At 45.3% G+C, this 16,157-nt stretch overlaps 1 protein-coding gene across 1 annotated transcript in view; it reads right to left on the bottom strand.

Moving 5' to 3' along the window:
* Positions 1–3,495: 3,495 nt before the first annotated feature.
* T265_03334 (hypothetical protein) overlaps positions 3,496–16,157 on the bottom strand; it is a gene marked incomplete at both ends in the record, with an annotated part of 32,864 nt that continues 20,202 nt past the window's right edge. The window contains 4 exons of the mRNA XM_009167795.1: positions 3,496–3,620; positions 7,330–7,509; positions 10,175–10,511; positions 11,704–11,801. Coding sequence (XP_009166059.1) covers positions 3,540–3,620; positions 7,330–7,509; positions 10,175–10,511; positions 11,704–11,801 — 696 coding nt within the window. The remainder of the gene's footprint in view (positions 3,621–7,329; positions 7,510–10,174; positions 10,512–11,703; positions 11,802–16,157) is intronic.

Below are 16,157 nucleotides of genomic sequence, written 5' to 3'. Positions count from 1 at the left end.
CACTGTGTTTTAGAAGAATTCGTTCGCCCCAGGTGTGATTGTCTCATTTATTTCGGTAACATCCATAGTTACAATAGTTGAGATACGGCTTCATCGTTCATGAACTTAATGAAAGCAGTATTGTAAACTACTCGCAAACTACGTGCCTTGTAAAAGACTTATTTCAGATGTTTGACTACCCAGAATACTTTTATTGGAATACGTTTCAGGAATTTTCAGTTACGATCCTTGTTGCCTCAAATAACAGTAATCATGTGGCTGCAGAGTGCTCCTCTAAATTGCAGTGAACTCCAGGAAAGTGGTTTTGTTAAGATGGAAAATTGGACCGAGGTCGAAAAGGTTGAAACTCCTGGTTGTCCTTAGAACAAACCAGGAATTTCACAGGGCCTATCACTCTCAATCGAGATTCGGATCAAATCCCAAGACAACACAGATCTGCAAAGCATACCATAAAATTGGTCTTAGCTGTATTTCTGTTCCGAAAATCCAATCAGTAAACATGGATAGTATCAAGTTTATTACTAAAAAGAGACATTTACATGAATTCAGACATGCTAGAAAATTAACTGGGCATTCTGTGTATCCGCCTCGGCCAAATTACGACTGAAGCCACACTTCGAACAAGCCACGTATGTTGTAGTCAACAGTAGGTATAAAATTAGCCAAAGCAGTCTCACGGGTAACACATAACGGGTATCTTCAAACAAACCGTCCTCTTTTCATCTCGCGAACCACCAACCCTCTGAGCCGTATATCCTCCATTCAGCGCACCGTATGATGTGATAATGAGGGTATTCACAGCAAAGATGTGACAGATCCGTTTGCCGACTTTTGGTGAACCTTTGAGCATTAACCTAGCCAAGAAAACTGAACGCTGTGTTTACTATGGTCTAGGGAGCCGCTTAGACACGGTCTGCACTGTCGAAAAAATCTACATAAATTTGTATGGCCCTTAGAAATACAGTCACTTCTGTGATGGTCACAGTCGTTGTGGACGGTAATCTACCAAAAAGTAACCATCTAAAATGCGAACCGTAGGACAAACTCAGTGAGCAAACCTTCCACAATGTAAACAGGACGTCCCATTAGGGCACTAAACACGAATGTGAGTAAACAGAAATTCCTCATGGTAATGTGTTGAAATATTAGTAGCTCGGGTGAGTCTATTGGTTGCTGATCTGTTCGCCGAGCTTGGCAATTGCCTTGCAAACGTTTCGTCACCATATGAGGAGACATTAGTGCGCAGTTGGGTGGGTACTTCTTCCTTACCTGCGTGCATCCATATAGCATTCGATGGCTATCTGTTATCACAAATGGACCAATAGATTCACTAAATTCGTTGCACTTCAAGTAATTAATCACGTCAGAAGATAACAGATAGCCATCGAATGCTATATAAATGCACACAGGTAAGGAAAAAGTACCCACCCAACTGCGCACTAATGTCCCCTCGTATGGTGATGAAATGTATGCAAGGCAATTGCCAAGCTCGGCGAACAGATCAACAGCCACCTGATCAACAACCAAGATTCCTCATCCGTGTTACCGTGATGCTCAAATAAATAGAGTGATGTCATGCTTCATAATGATGACGATTTTCAGAAGGATCACTTTACAACTCCCTCATCACGGATACATAGCCCATCTCTGTCAGAGTGCTGACCGCAAGCGGCCGAACGGTTAAGTGTTAAACTGCTACCCGTGAGGTCGAAGGTTCGAGACTCCACGGATTTTCGTGAGATGAGCACTAATGATGATTCCCAATAAGAATGAAACGGGTGTATAGTGTTTCTTGGTTTTTCACAATACATTGGCCTCAGTTACGGGACGAAGTCTACATCATACACATCACCTCGTAAGTGGTTGCCAATCTGATGTGTCTGACGAGCAGTCGTAAGTTGGTCAACTAAAGGTTCATCATCAGAGGTTCTTAGTGGATCGTCCGGTGCGGTTCTCATTGACTGATAAAAATACTGTCAACAGCATATAGGAAGAAAACTGTTGTCATACTAGGAAGGTAAAACTGCCCGTAACTTGTGTGAAAGTGTCCTTCTACCTCTCCAGTTTAAATATATCGTCAGTAACCTAGACAATCAGTTCACACCATTAAACTAGTCAAGACGAGGCACGTTTTCCGGAGGGCACCAACAAGGGAGAGTGAATCAGCCGATTGTTCAGTTATTGGCTGATCAACGCACAGGTTGATTTAGAAAAACGATTCCCTTCTGAAATCAGCTCTGAACGAAAACTCAAGTGGACATGTGAATGGGTTTCATTCACTAGTTATTGTATTCGCAGCGACTTTCAAGCGTCCTCGTTCGCGAATCTGTTGTATTGTGCGGTGGCCGTCTATGTGGCACTGAGCCTCCCAGACTACGCGATAGGGAGAAGACAGAGAACTGGGGACACGGCTGTATTGCCAGGACAAAACATACAGAACGTCTGCGTAAATACATAGGATGACTAATTGGCCAAATATGGTCGTTCACTTGTCCCTTCGATACAGCCAATGGTGGTGTTCCGGTTGTGAACAGTCTCAGGCCCACTACGCTGGTCGTGTGTTGCTAAGCCGTGTTAGGTGGGAGCCGCCAACTCATCTACTTTCCGGACGTGTCGTACCGATGGTGACCTTGGGGATGCGTCACTCTCTGCACATGTGCTTTTTCTTCTGTCTGGGCGCTCCCTGACAGAATCCAAAGTGCCACACATGGAGCAATGTGTTACGCACTTGAGTGGGACAGGAATAAGTAGATGCAGTACTATATATCATCAAGATGTTCTTCGTTGATATCCAACCTGTTTCGCTTGACTCTGATGAAAATGAATGAAATGAAGTCACCTGCTTGGTTTCATTGTGGCGGGATAATGCCTAGCATATACGCCCAAGACATTCGTTGGGAGGTGCTCAAAGGGCCAAGTGCGGATGTAAACGCTCAGAGTAAATTATTTAACCAAATGGAAACCACTGCAAAAGGCTGCCATGGTCGACATCTAAACACAAGGCGCAAACAAGGCAGTTCATCGGACAAAAATCCGGACACACTGGTTGATTTTTTTAATACGCTAACCTGTGACAAGTTTTTGGACAGCGCAAATTAAACATATCACAACCGCAGCCAATTTCGACTGTGGTGATCGGGCGTGCGATTTTCGTAACGCGTTGGACGATCAATTCTAGAGAATGGTGTGTGCAGAGGTCCTCATCAATCTAGTTTTGACCGTTCCATTTTTGCCATGAGATTATTTTCGTAATTCTACGCCAGAGAAAATCACTTGGCTCGGGTTATGATGCTGGCGGTATTCATTCATTCTCGGCCGCAACGGGCATTAAGTTCTCTCTATAAAACATGTGAGGTAGACGCATCCTGGACGCATTCCATAAATTTTGACAGCAAAGAATTATGTTAATACTGGAACGATGTGAACGATCTGTCTGATGTGAATACAAATTCGATGAATCCCGAATCTAAAGGGAAAAAAATATTTACTGGGTAAGAGAAGCGTGCTTTATTTTGAGATACAAGATGTACAAGGTGATCTTAGTGGTAACGATTGTAGTTCGACCCTGAATGTGCAACGTGGCTCGGCTGGAATCCACGTAACGATTGTTGCTGCTGAGACTGGATGAAAGAGAAGACAGTAGGAAAAGATTAGTTCGATGAACGCAGACCACTCATGATAACACAGCTGAGAAAATATCCATAAACAGAAGTGTATAAATCCTCATAAAGGAAACTACTCATAAGTTTGCTGAAAACTCTTCAACAGCCCACGACCGGTTTCGCCCTTCTTGGGGCTCATCAAGTAGGCGCAGTCCCCGAGTTTCCGTCACCCCTGTGTTTTACTTGAACCCAAATTACCTTTATATGTGCATCACATTCAGTTGTAGAATATCATAAACGGGGGATTCAGTTGAGTCTCTGGTGAAAACCAAATCGATTTGCAAATAAGTGTGTTTCTCGAGAAGTGTATGAAATTCGAACTACATTGAGCTCTGATCCTGACCCTCCAAGTGCTGGATAAACAAAATTACATTCCTCTTGGGGTCGTTCACAGATTTCGTTCACCTGTGTTCGTCCAAGGGTGCTGTGTTGCCCAGCAATAAATCCACGTTTACCAACAAAAAAGCTTCGTCAGGCCAAGTGAGTAAGTAAGTAGGTTGATTGGGTTTTAAGGCAGTCAGTGAACCAATCCGTGAGATTCCTTATGACTAGTGACGTGATCAGTGCTGGGTGTTCAGTCTGATGTTCCCGCTTGTTGATTAGTGCGATGACTAAGCTTTACGATAGATCGGTTAGGGGGGGTTCGTCTTTATGATGAACCCGGATTTTTTCGGCCCTGCTTCTTCAGTCTAGGACACCTTAATGGAAAATTCCTCTTGGGGTCGTTCACAGATTTCGTTCACCTGTGTTCGTCCAAGGGTGCTGTGTTGCCCAGCAATAAATCCACCGATTGTTTACCAACCCCCTCTGAAAAAATTATATGCTGCTTAATACCGTGAATATAGTAACACTCAAGCGGAGACAAAAACGGAAAAAAGGAAAGTTGGATGATGCCGGTTACTTCGTGTGAAAGACACCAAATAGGGACCAATAATACTTTAACCAAAGACGTTCAAAATATCAACATTATCAGCTGTAAACTCGCACTCATCTTGTACGGTGTTCATTGTTGTCACGGTTTCGTTCTCCGATTATCTCAGGATATACGGGTGGATAACTACGCAACGGCGTCACTAGATGAAACAAACGACACTTGAACCCAGGAGTCTGGAGATCGAGAAAGGAAGGTATGCACTGAAGGCTTGCTTGCACCATGCAAACCAGTGAGCATGTCTGTTAACTTCTCCAACCATTGATGCATCTCGTTTCGAGGTACTTATAAAGGGAGACGGCTGGGTTTGCTGGTACTGGCTTTCATACTTCACTGGCAATTTGTTGCTTGATCCCAACTGGCTCGTTTTGCGAAAATCGCTCTTCCAGAATATCGGTCGACTGGTATACGGAGCTCGCGACCAAAGCAGCCTAGGGAGTTCAATCAGTTCATCTATCACGAGCGGGTTAGTTTTCCTATGGGGAATGGTAGTGCCTTCCTAGCTGCCGTTTTCTGCCTAGTCCTTTAATGAACGGCCTCAGGGCAGCATTCCAGAATGGAAAGACCTTACTCTCAGCACCGATGTAACTGAAGGGCTATCCCCAAGTTGACGGAACCGGGGGCTTTGTACACAATATTAAACGCAAACACTATGTGGAAGTCTATACACGACAAACAGCCTTGGAACTGCGCAGTAGAATTATTGAACACAATCGATGAATGAAGGAAAAACCGGGAAAGGTAGATAAGTATCAGGTATAAGCTAATGAAGAATTGGCATTGGAGAGGCGTGTGGTAGACGCTCTGCACAATAGATGTGAGGCGAGGACTAAGGTTTACACTACAGCAGCTGACGGTCGATGCGGTCATAATCGCAAAGCATCAATGTGAATCAAACTGGCAATCATGTAAAGAGTGGTTCTAGATCCCCGGAATTGATTTACTATGAGAAGAATCACAAACAGAACCTTTGTTCGGCATTCAACACTGACCTACTGTTATAGTGTGAAACTATCTCTGATTGGTCCCCCCTCTCTGAAAACCGAAGTAGACCAGAGCGTCGACTTACTTGGCCTGACGAAGGTTTTGTGTCTTGAAGAAAATATTGGCTAATAAGATGTCAGTCCACCGTTTAGCAAAGTTTTCGGAAACCATCATCTCCCGATAGCTTAAACGCCTTTCCAACTTAAATCAGAGTTCTGTTGTGAATGGATCGATTCTACTAATCGGTTGATACCGATGCACCGACCAGTTCTCGTTAATGTAGGGAAACACCAACAATCCTGTTTCATCAGCACATGCTGACATTAAACAAAAAAACCGTCCAGCTGTGGCACTCTTTCGGTGCCTAGCTGCCATGCCATACGAAAAGGCACGAGGGCTGGGATACTGCCAGGTCGCCCAAGCCTAGACAGGGGAAATCAAGTGGCAGAGGTCGGGTTCGAACCACGGTCCTTCCGGTCAGTAAATTCGCGCTCTAACCACTTGGTCCGTCTCGCCCCCTGTCATTAAACATATTGAATAAGTTGTCAGTATCCTCCTGAAATTCAAGTTGACCTTATGCGTTATTGTTTGCAACATCAACGCTACTATCAGGAGACTTCTGTGGCACATTGGCTGAGGTTCTTTCAGAGATTTCGGGTGCGATCACTTCAAAAGTTTTCCTCTTTCAAAAAAGTATGCGACAACAGGTTTAGTTTATCACAACCTAAGTCAGCAGATAGTATTCAAAAGTCTACAGGTAAATCGGTTTGTCAGCAGCTGACTACAAGAAAACCTTATTCACAGTATCGTGCTCCTATATCGTTCAGCTGTAAGAGCCCTTCGGCCTCTAGCTACCACGCCACCCCAAGGAAGCACGAGGACTGGGCCTAGACAGAAGAAGTCCAGACGCAGAGATTGGGTTCGAAACACGGACTTCTTAACTAGGGATTATGTTGTTTGAGGGGAATTTTCATGAATAGGCTAATACTTAACCATAAAGATCTCCCATCACATGATAGCCAAATACTCCCCTATATGATACAAAGGTGCTACAGTGGCTTACACAACATTCAGTCAATGAATGGTGCTGCATTCGGTGAAAATACAATATTCTATAATAATGCCAGTTATACTGGCAATAAGGAATGTGACTTTGTGTTTTTCCTTCGAGTAACGTTGGGCATAATTTTACCGATCTACGCCATCGGAGATGGTTCAGTGGTTAGAGCGCGAATTTACTGACCGGGAAGTCCGTGGTTCAAACCCGACCTCTGCCTCCCGACTTCCCCTGTCTAGGCCTGGGCAACCTGACAGTGTCCCAGCCATCGTGCTTCTTTCGGGGGGTGTATCAGCTAGGCACCGAAAGGGTGTTACAGCTGAGCGATTTATGATTCATTTGTTTTAGGCCATTAGATCAGGGTGAAGATCAATGTGAATATGAGCAAAGTTACGAGTCCCGATAGGCAAAAAAGGCTTATGAGACCGGATCTTTCGAAATCCACTCAGAACTCGCCTAATCCGATTATTGAAAGGTGGGTAAAGTGTGGTCATATAAATATACAGGTCCGCAAGAAATAGTTAAGATGATTATGCGTTTTCTGGTTCTATCAACTAAAATTCATCGAAATTAACCAAACAAACGTGTAATCAAGCGTGGGTCACATAGTGAGTCGGAATTCGTTCACAACTGGAGTAAGGTGAATTCAAGGGTGGGAATTTCATTCAGAGAGTCATATTACACAGTTCCCTTACCTGATGAGGATAATTCCCCATGGTGGATTGCAGGTGTTGAGGGTGAGGCTCCGAATGCATCTTGCCTGCCATCGAACTTGCAGATACGTCGGAATTGCCACTAGCACCACCAGGTTTGGAAGTTTCGCCAGTTGGAGCAGGCCCCATGCGCATGCGCTTGGAAGCAGGTGCTTCATCGGCCTAAAAAACAAACAAGAGGGTCAACTCAGGAAAGCGCACTATAGAAGGAAGAACAAACGAACGAACGCTTGGAGAACGAAACTTCGAAACTGCATGTCACCTGATCACGTGAGCACTGTAGAGTTGGATTCACGTGAGGGTCCACGCATCTAGCCACACTTGGCTTTACGTGAGAATATATATTGATGTGACAATCGTTCGTTGAATACTCAGATGTATCTGACGTGCCCTTCGAGGTCATTGTTGGAAAAGAGCGCCTCAGTTGAATGCAACTAAAAATTATAGGCCGGAATCCGACGGGGTGAGTGTCAGGGTGGCCCTGAGCTCTCCTGAAAGCTTCGGTTGCTCCTGGATAAAATGAGGTACCACGGCGACACTCACATAAAAATGGAATAGGGTGGATGTCACGAGGGTGTTTTGACGTAATTGCTAGACGAAGCGGCCTTGGACCTGGTTGTGCGAAGGGATGGGGTTGCCGCACACGATGAACAATTACATTTGATGTATTGTTCGCGGGTTGTCGTTCTGCAAATACGCAAGACTCGCAGACACAACTGGTAATATCAGCAGTATAAGTCGCGAATTCCGTGTGAGGAACTGTTCGGTCACAGCACGTGCCGTGTGACCAAATAGTCAGCGGAGCAATTGAAGGACCATGAATCCATTTAGGCTGCGTACGTAGACAAGCACAGCTGACTTGTTAGGGGAAACCACAAGCATGTACAGACAACGCAGTTCTACGGCTTGTTAAGGAAAAAACATGCGCCCTGCACTCATGATTACCACGGAAAGAGAGACCAAAGAAATGAAATATTTTGCGGGTTAAAAAAACGCGCCTGCAGCCATATTTAGATTTAATAGGTATACAATAAAACTAACTGATGAGAACCACTACTCTGTTGTAGCAGACCGGTGTTTGCAGAAAGAATGCGAGCTTCATAAGGAACAGTGAAAATTAGGAGGAATCACATATGTACACTCAAGCAGACCAAATTTCAAGGGTTTCTAAACAAGCTTTGACTTGATCAATCTTATGTTTGATCGCCGGCAAAATATTGTTGTTTGGTAGACACACAACTTAAAAGTTCTTAGTGAAACCACGTGGCTATCATGATTGAAAGAATTCCAAAAGGTTTGGTCCAATCTTTTACTGAAAGGTTTCATAAAAAGAAAAAACTGAGCGGCCGGCGATCTGGCAGAGGGGAGTGAAGCTGATAGTCATTGTGATTCAACTTTCATGGTATGTTCTACATCACTCGACGCCTCAAGATAAGGGAAAATCGATATCGAAGGCTATCCTAATAACGGTTACTACATAGATTATCTGACTGTATTTTGATGGGATTGGATGAGTTATTACCGAAGCCGGCACAATTATCGTTCATGCTGTTATTGTTCACAGCTTCACAACAGGTCTAACTTCAAGGAAATCAGTGAGGTTGTGGACCATCCAAAATGGGGAATGTTGTTGCCGGAGTTACAGATGAGGATAAACTAAGTGACTAAAAGGGATACAGGATCTGCAGTTAATCATGGTTTCATATGACATTATAAGGTGAGGGGACAGAATCGCCCGAATGCATGAGAATAAGTGATTGAAAACAAATCAACGGTTGCATGGGTGCATTCTCTCATTAGCTTTTCGTAGCCCCACTATGTCCGCATGCTTCATAACACCTGATTAAGTGGCGGCGTGACCAAGAATCAGTTCACTAAGAAATTATCATCAGTCATTGACGGTACCGTCGGGTCTTGAACGAACTACGAGCAACCACCGAGTCTCATCACAGTTCATCAGGTTCAACCCACACCATAGTGTCGTTTTATATCTGATCCAGCGATAAGCGCCTTGATTTTCCCCACCGCGTACTGAAACCCAACAGCTCAGTCCGCTGCAACCTAACCCGGAAACAGACCCGCAAATGTGGGGTACGGCTGCCAATCGTTTCATGGTTGTGCTCATGTGTGAACACTAAACCGACCGGTTTTTCTGTCCAGATCGATCAAAATAGACGAAAGGCAAGGAGAAACAGTGTGATGGACAAAGAATATGCTGTTGGTTAGTGAATATCTGGATCGCATCCACTTTTGTCGTAGTGTACAGCTGCACTGGGGTATTTTTCGCCACCACAGTCGAGCTTTTTTTCTGATAAAATGTGTGGTGTGAAGCTAGGTAGCGTTCAAGCACTGTAAGCTTTGTGGTCATTTGACAAACAATCATAAAACGTTTTTGTCCCGCCCGTATGACGCACAAGACGGCGGGTGGGAAGATTGCCAGGAGCTATGGTCGGTCACACCCAAGACTAGCGCCGGAACTTGAATTGAAAAAGACATAAACAAAAGACGACGGTAAGTCATGGAACCGTCGAGCAACCTTTATCACCCAGTCAGGCTAGCTCGAAAACAAAGCTTCCAAGGCCTGCCTCTGGATCCCACGTTCGTTCACAGCCTTGTGTACTGGATTCCTGAAATCGTCAACAAATACTGCTGAACGATGGTTGATTTTCTGCTTCATTCAGAGGTTTTGATATACACTATTTCGCACGCGGATTCCTAACTTCGCGTCTTGGTGCCCCTAGATTTATCTGGATGAAACTCTCCATTTTGGGATATTATGTACTGATTTAGTATGCTTATAAAAACAGATTTTCTAAAGTAAACAAACCTGCATATGCGGTATTTGTCGCAGATGACTACTGGAAGAGCCGCCATGGGCCTGACTGCTTTGGAGATGATGTGTCTGTTGTTGTTGTTGGGTCGGAGGTACCTGCTGTTGCTGTTGTGCAGGAGGTGGACCGCTGCTGCTCCGTTGCTGCGATGCGTGCAACGCGGAATGGTGCAATCCAGTATGCTGTGCGCCCCCCTGACGCTGTCCCGGCTGGGTTGTCTGTTGTCCTGGGTTCTTGTCTGCGGCACCGCCCGCCCCAGTTTGTTTATCATCGGCATCGTCATCCGAAATGAACTCACGTTTCGGGTAAGGGATTGGGAGGTTGCCAAACACACTGAAAATATAGTATTGGCAATACTTTCAGATGGCAGTATCTCGAGTGGGTTTACTGGTTGCTGATCCGGTAGAAGCTAATCTGCCCGGTTGGCAATTGGCTTGCAAACATTTTGTCACCATGTGAGGAGAGATCGTCAGTGAACTCTGAGAGGGCCAATTCAACAGAAGTTGGGGAAATTTCCACCCAAATGCGCACTGTCAAATCCTCCTCTCAAGGTGACGAAACGTGTGTGCGAAGTTCGGCTAACAGATCAATTGTCAACTGATCTAAATCCAAAATATACTGTTGAAAGCTTAGTACAAGTACGTGCAAGATTGGAATATGATGAACGTGATTCACAACAGAATGAGGTTGGTAGACCAGTTTGTTAATGCAATAGGAATTTCATTAGATGAACTAGACTATTGAATACAAAGACTAACGGGACAACCGACCCTTTTGGCTGACTATGAACAGCCTGATTAGCATACAAAGAGCTCCACTCACGTGTTGGGTGGGATGTCAAAGCAGATGAGACCGGGGGCGGGGCGGTAATTTCCCCATGTTTACGCGACCTGAATTTGATGGCGCGTGTAAACTTGTTGGAATGAGCGATGAGGCTTAAATACCAGAAGCAACGGTACATTCTCATACACGGAGCTGGGAAACCCTCAAAAAATGCTTATGAATGACCCGGCTGGCCTAGTTCTCCCGACCTGTCGTGCTGGTCAGAAAACAGGAAGTCAGCTCAAATGAAGTGGTGGGGGAAAAAGTCAGTTGGAACAAGCTTGGAACAAACTGAAAAAAACACTTTCAAACACATGAAACTGGCAAAGTTAGCTTAGAGAAAAGGGTTGAATATTGATGCGAAAGTCACAAAACCACGTTCCTTGATTCAAAGCAAACAAAGTCTTTGGGTTGGTAGCTATCAGATTATCCAAAAAAATCCATGAATTCTCAAACTGCCTGACTAGGTCAATTTGGAACTCTTTTTTGCTTGTGCACTGTCGCATTTCATCGATCCATTCCCACATTTGTGATTCAAGGCACCATTTTATTTAACTTCCCGGAAATCAATACTTTTACGCTGGTTGTCGTCACAGATAATGATGGAAAGAAGTCAATTTTATTCCCCGGGGCATAGTCAACGATACTAGGGATGCGCAAGGCAACCAAGGAAAGATATCTTAAACTGCCAATCATAACTCACTCTTCATTAGGAGGGGCTCCTTCTCTGAAGTACTGGTCTTCCATGGCTTCAGCAGCTGACAAACGCCGAACTGGATCCATTGTTAGCAAACGACGAAGCTGATGGTGAGAGGAAGAGAGTGCTTATGACCAGAATCTTTGTAAAAATCTTCAGTGCTATACAATGCGACAGACTAACCCAAGGGAACCGTAAATCAATGAGGAATCAAGTAAAGAATACAAGGTACACGGGACTGGTTTCAACTCAGTTCAATTTTAGTAGATCAGCTATAAAACGATAGCCATAGGCACATTGGTTCCAGCTGCTACAGTTCCGATCACCGGAAAACGGGAAATTGAAATAAAAAACCAAGCCTTGGAGACGATGGCATGTTCAGTTTGTTCGGGAATTGGGTAGCTACGCGTTGAAGGCGATAACTTTGATGTACGAGCGCAACTGACTGCGCGATTGGGCCATTTCAACTCAGTGAAAACTGGCGTTTCATGAAGGGCAATGTGTACCGTTGACTCGTTGACTGACTACTCACACACTGATAACAGCCGTGTGGCGACAACGATGACGAAACTGCTACCAGGTTTTTATTGCAACTTTCTTGTCACATGAGAGCAAATTCGGCAAATTTGGCAGTTCCCATAGCATATGGCCGATTATTTCAAGCAGCTCTCAGAAATTTGATTGCGACTCACTCATTTAGAAATGCGTTTGGCTCGACTGACGCAAAAACAGCAAAATGTTAAAAAAAGGGCGCGATAAACCGTTCCATGGTACCATCTCGTGAAGAAATACTTCGATAATACTTGGTAATCTTTTTGCTCCGAAACATGTGTACTATCACTTCACTATACTTTCAATTGGTTTGGATATCTCTCGACCACTGTGTCAGGGTAGCCTGTTTTGAGGTCATACATGTTTGCACCTCCGTACATGGTGCGCTAGTGCACTCAATGAGATCTTGGTCTTGCCAAATTTACACCCGCACGAGAGGAGAGAGGAAGCCGGTCTGGATGTCGTGAGAGGCGTGAAACGTTTATCCGTATCTGGCACAAGAAATTCTCCCCAAAATGGTAGTGCGTCGGCTGTGAACTTTTGCGTTAACACGTAACATTTCTCCACATCTATGCTCTGTCTATAGAAATTTTCCTGAATTGATCTTTATTCGCGATTTTGGCGCACATATCAATTTTAAAATTGCTCGTTTATGTTCATGACTCAGCAAATTGTTGGCTCAACTTGAGATTTTTGTTGAAAGGTTGTTCGCTATGCGGTCTTTATGATTTACAGCCTTCCAAATGGCGCAAAACGATAAAGTGATGGAGGACGATTATACGGTATTTGTGCGTGCAGCCGAAAGAGTCAGCGATGCCCTTTTGCGTTATGAGTGGCTGTACTAGATGTAGCAGGCAACCCCTAAAATCAAGTCGGACTCCAGGAATCAGATGGAGCTCATAAGTTGAACGCTCTCCTAAGGACAAACAGTAGGCGAAGTATGGGTTGACCGGTCCGGTTTTATCCAAGGTACAAGGACTACTTGTTAGTTACCTCTTGCCACGACCAACTTGCTACGACCAACCACCTGTAAACCGACGGCTAACCGGGGGGAGTTGGGCACGTACACCGATTTGCTGAAATATGAAATGCGGTCGTCTGAAGTACGACAGTTTGCAGCTGACGAACTTGGAAAGGTCCGTACTGCCGAGGACATATATAAATACCCCCGGAAGTGTCAACGCATCCTGTTAAGTACCTGATAGTTGTTTTCCGTTGTGGAAGACGACGTACCATCATGCCTGGCCAAACTTCGCGAGTGCGGACGCGTATTCGTGCTACAATCGGAGAAAGAGCACTACAGTTATATATATTCCGCCAGGACGCAGCGGATTTCGTTATTCCGTCATCCAGGCCTCGTTTACCGAACACAAGCAGCTAACTGTTTTTGGTTATTCCTTTAAAAGCAATTCAACTATGGCATGCAAGTACGAGCTCTACACCGCCCTGAACACATATGGCATGGATACCGGGCACCGGAATTCGATACCCCTGCGAAAAGCGATCAGTTCACTCCTACGTATAAACCGTTTAGCTCGTTCATGAAGATGAGGGGCAAGCAGTTCATTATCGTGGCACAAATGCAATCGGCCAGAGTTGTGTTCGGTTCTGGTGTTATATTGTGCTATTTCCATATATCTAAAGTACCAGGAAGCACGTACGTAACAGCTGAGTATTTTGGTTATAGATACTACCAGCCAATAGCCGACACATATTACATCGTATGGCTCGCGTGAACAATGCCGCATAGTAGGCTCCCTCCTTACTGGCGCAAAGATCCCGTCACGACCTGAAAATACTGCACCGCATGGATCCATAGTTTGGCTCTTACCTCACGGCCCAGTGGCTGTCTAGCAACCACACTGAACTATCCACGCACAATCCGGGACTGTCCAATTTGGCAATGCGATCAACAACAATCTGGAGAACGTCAACATTCACCTAAAAAACCGGGAACACCACAAAGGTGTCTCGGAGTCATCCATAGATATTTCCTTAGGTCAGTCCTCCATCTGCCTACGGTGGGTGTTAGATTAGAATTGACAGGAGAGAGAAATGCCCCTTATACTTGCTTCCAAGCCACCACCATCACCCCTCAATGGCCTGCGGAAACAATATAACCGGGCGATGAACAAACTGCAGCTGTTGGAAACTCGAAGACCTATGGATGTCACTGAGCATTTGGTTGTCCAATGGCCAAGCCTGTTGCGCCGATACTCAAAATCCGTCCCGGACTGCCTGCGGTAGGTTATGGAGGATGGTGAGCCGCAACCAAGACGACAGTCTCAGAGCACAGGAGTTGGTTTCTGTAGACTTTGTGACTTGCCGACTTGTCCCGCTGATCGCCGGTGTGCAACGGATCGCTTACCCTATCGAGGTGATGATAGACCTTGCCGGGTGTGGGGTGAGGGTCTCCAGGCTTGTTCCGAGAGTGAGTACGCATATGACTCAATATTGCCGTTGTCTAGTCGCCGGTTCCCCCAGAAAGTGATCAGGTGTGACTGTAAAGGTTTGCAAAGAAGCCCTACTATGACGCTGACTCGGACCGAGGCACAGAAGCTCAGAACAGGGTGCCCCTAAATAGGTGTGCCTTCATGTTTTTGGCTCCAGAGGGGGAAACTGAAAGCTGTACAGTACTAGTACATTAGTTTAGAGCGCCACTTAGTGGTAAGAGACAATGAACTCATCTAGACCACGCGAACCATAACGCCCTGCGACTGTTGTTAGCACCACTTATCCCATTTTTGCTGCAGCCTTGACGTGATGGTCGAGCTTGCGAGCAGCCTTAGCCCTGCAGGCTAAAAGGTCAAAGTGGAATACCGCGAAAGGAAAGCTCTACCTCACTTTGGATAAATGGGAGGGAAGTTGCACTTCCTTGCAGCTCTTCGTTCATCAACTCCCGACCACACCGCCTCCATATTCTTCGATCAGTCCTTCTGGCCATTCAACTAACCAATGCTCCGAGTCTCAACCACCGCCCAGTAAAATGAAGAGAAGCTCAAACTTCATCTAGGACGGAGCTTGTAATGTCAAGGTTTACCAACAAATCGAGCTGAAAACCGCCTGTTTTTTTTCGCCTAAGTATGGGTCCGCGAGAGACCGGACGGAATCGGGTCGCACGCTTCAAAATAACTAGAACAAACCCAGACATTCTACACTTTACGCTTCCGGCACGTGGTAATTCCGTTGTAATAATTCATCGGAGTTGTACTCCGTTGCAGAGCTGAGAGTGCCTCATTGGACTGTATTCCAATACCCGGTCGTCTGCGCGCTGTGCAGTNTTCATCAACTCCCGACCACACCGCCTCCATATTCTTCGATCAGTCCTTCTGGCCATTCAACTAACCAATGCTCCGAGTCTCAACCACCGCCCAGTAAAATGAAGAGAAGCTCAAACTTCATCTAGGACGGAGCTTGTAATGTCAAGGTTTACCAACAAATCGAGCTGAAAACCGCCTGTTTTTTTCGCCTAAGTATGTGTCCGCGAAGCAGAGACCGGAATCGGGTCGCACGCTTCAAAATAACTAGAACAAACCCAGACATTCTACACTTTACGCTTCCGGCACGTGGTAATTCCGTTGTAATAATTCATCGGAGTTGTACTCCGTTGCAGAGCTGAGAGTGCCTCATTGGACTGTATTCCAATACCCGGTCGTCTGCGCGCTGTGCAGTTACCTAATTCAATTAGTACAAGTTCAGTTAGGTGCAACAGATACATATGCTTTGACAGATTGAAGTTCTGAAACTCAGAGTTCAGATCTACTGAGGCCGGCCACGATTGCATCGGTTTACAAGGACGTATACTTAGTTTGAACGTCCAATTTGGACGACCCCCGCACTCCCCCCCTCCCAAAAAAAAAAAATAAACACAGTTGTGTGGTCTAATCAGAGTGGATGCTCACAACACA

This window comes from Opisthorchis viverrini (assembly GCF_000715545.1).
Source record: "Opisthorchis viverrini unplaced genomic scaffold opera_v5_46, whole genome shotgun sequence".
NCBI classification, from domain to species: domain Eukaryota; kingdom Metazoa; phylum Platyhelminthes; class Trematoda; order Opisthorchiida; family Opisthorchiidae; genus Opisthorchis; species Opisthorchis viverrini.
The sequence above is the reverse complement of the archived record's forward strand: the minus strand, read 5'-3'. Positions and strand labels throughout refer to the sequence as shown.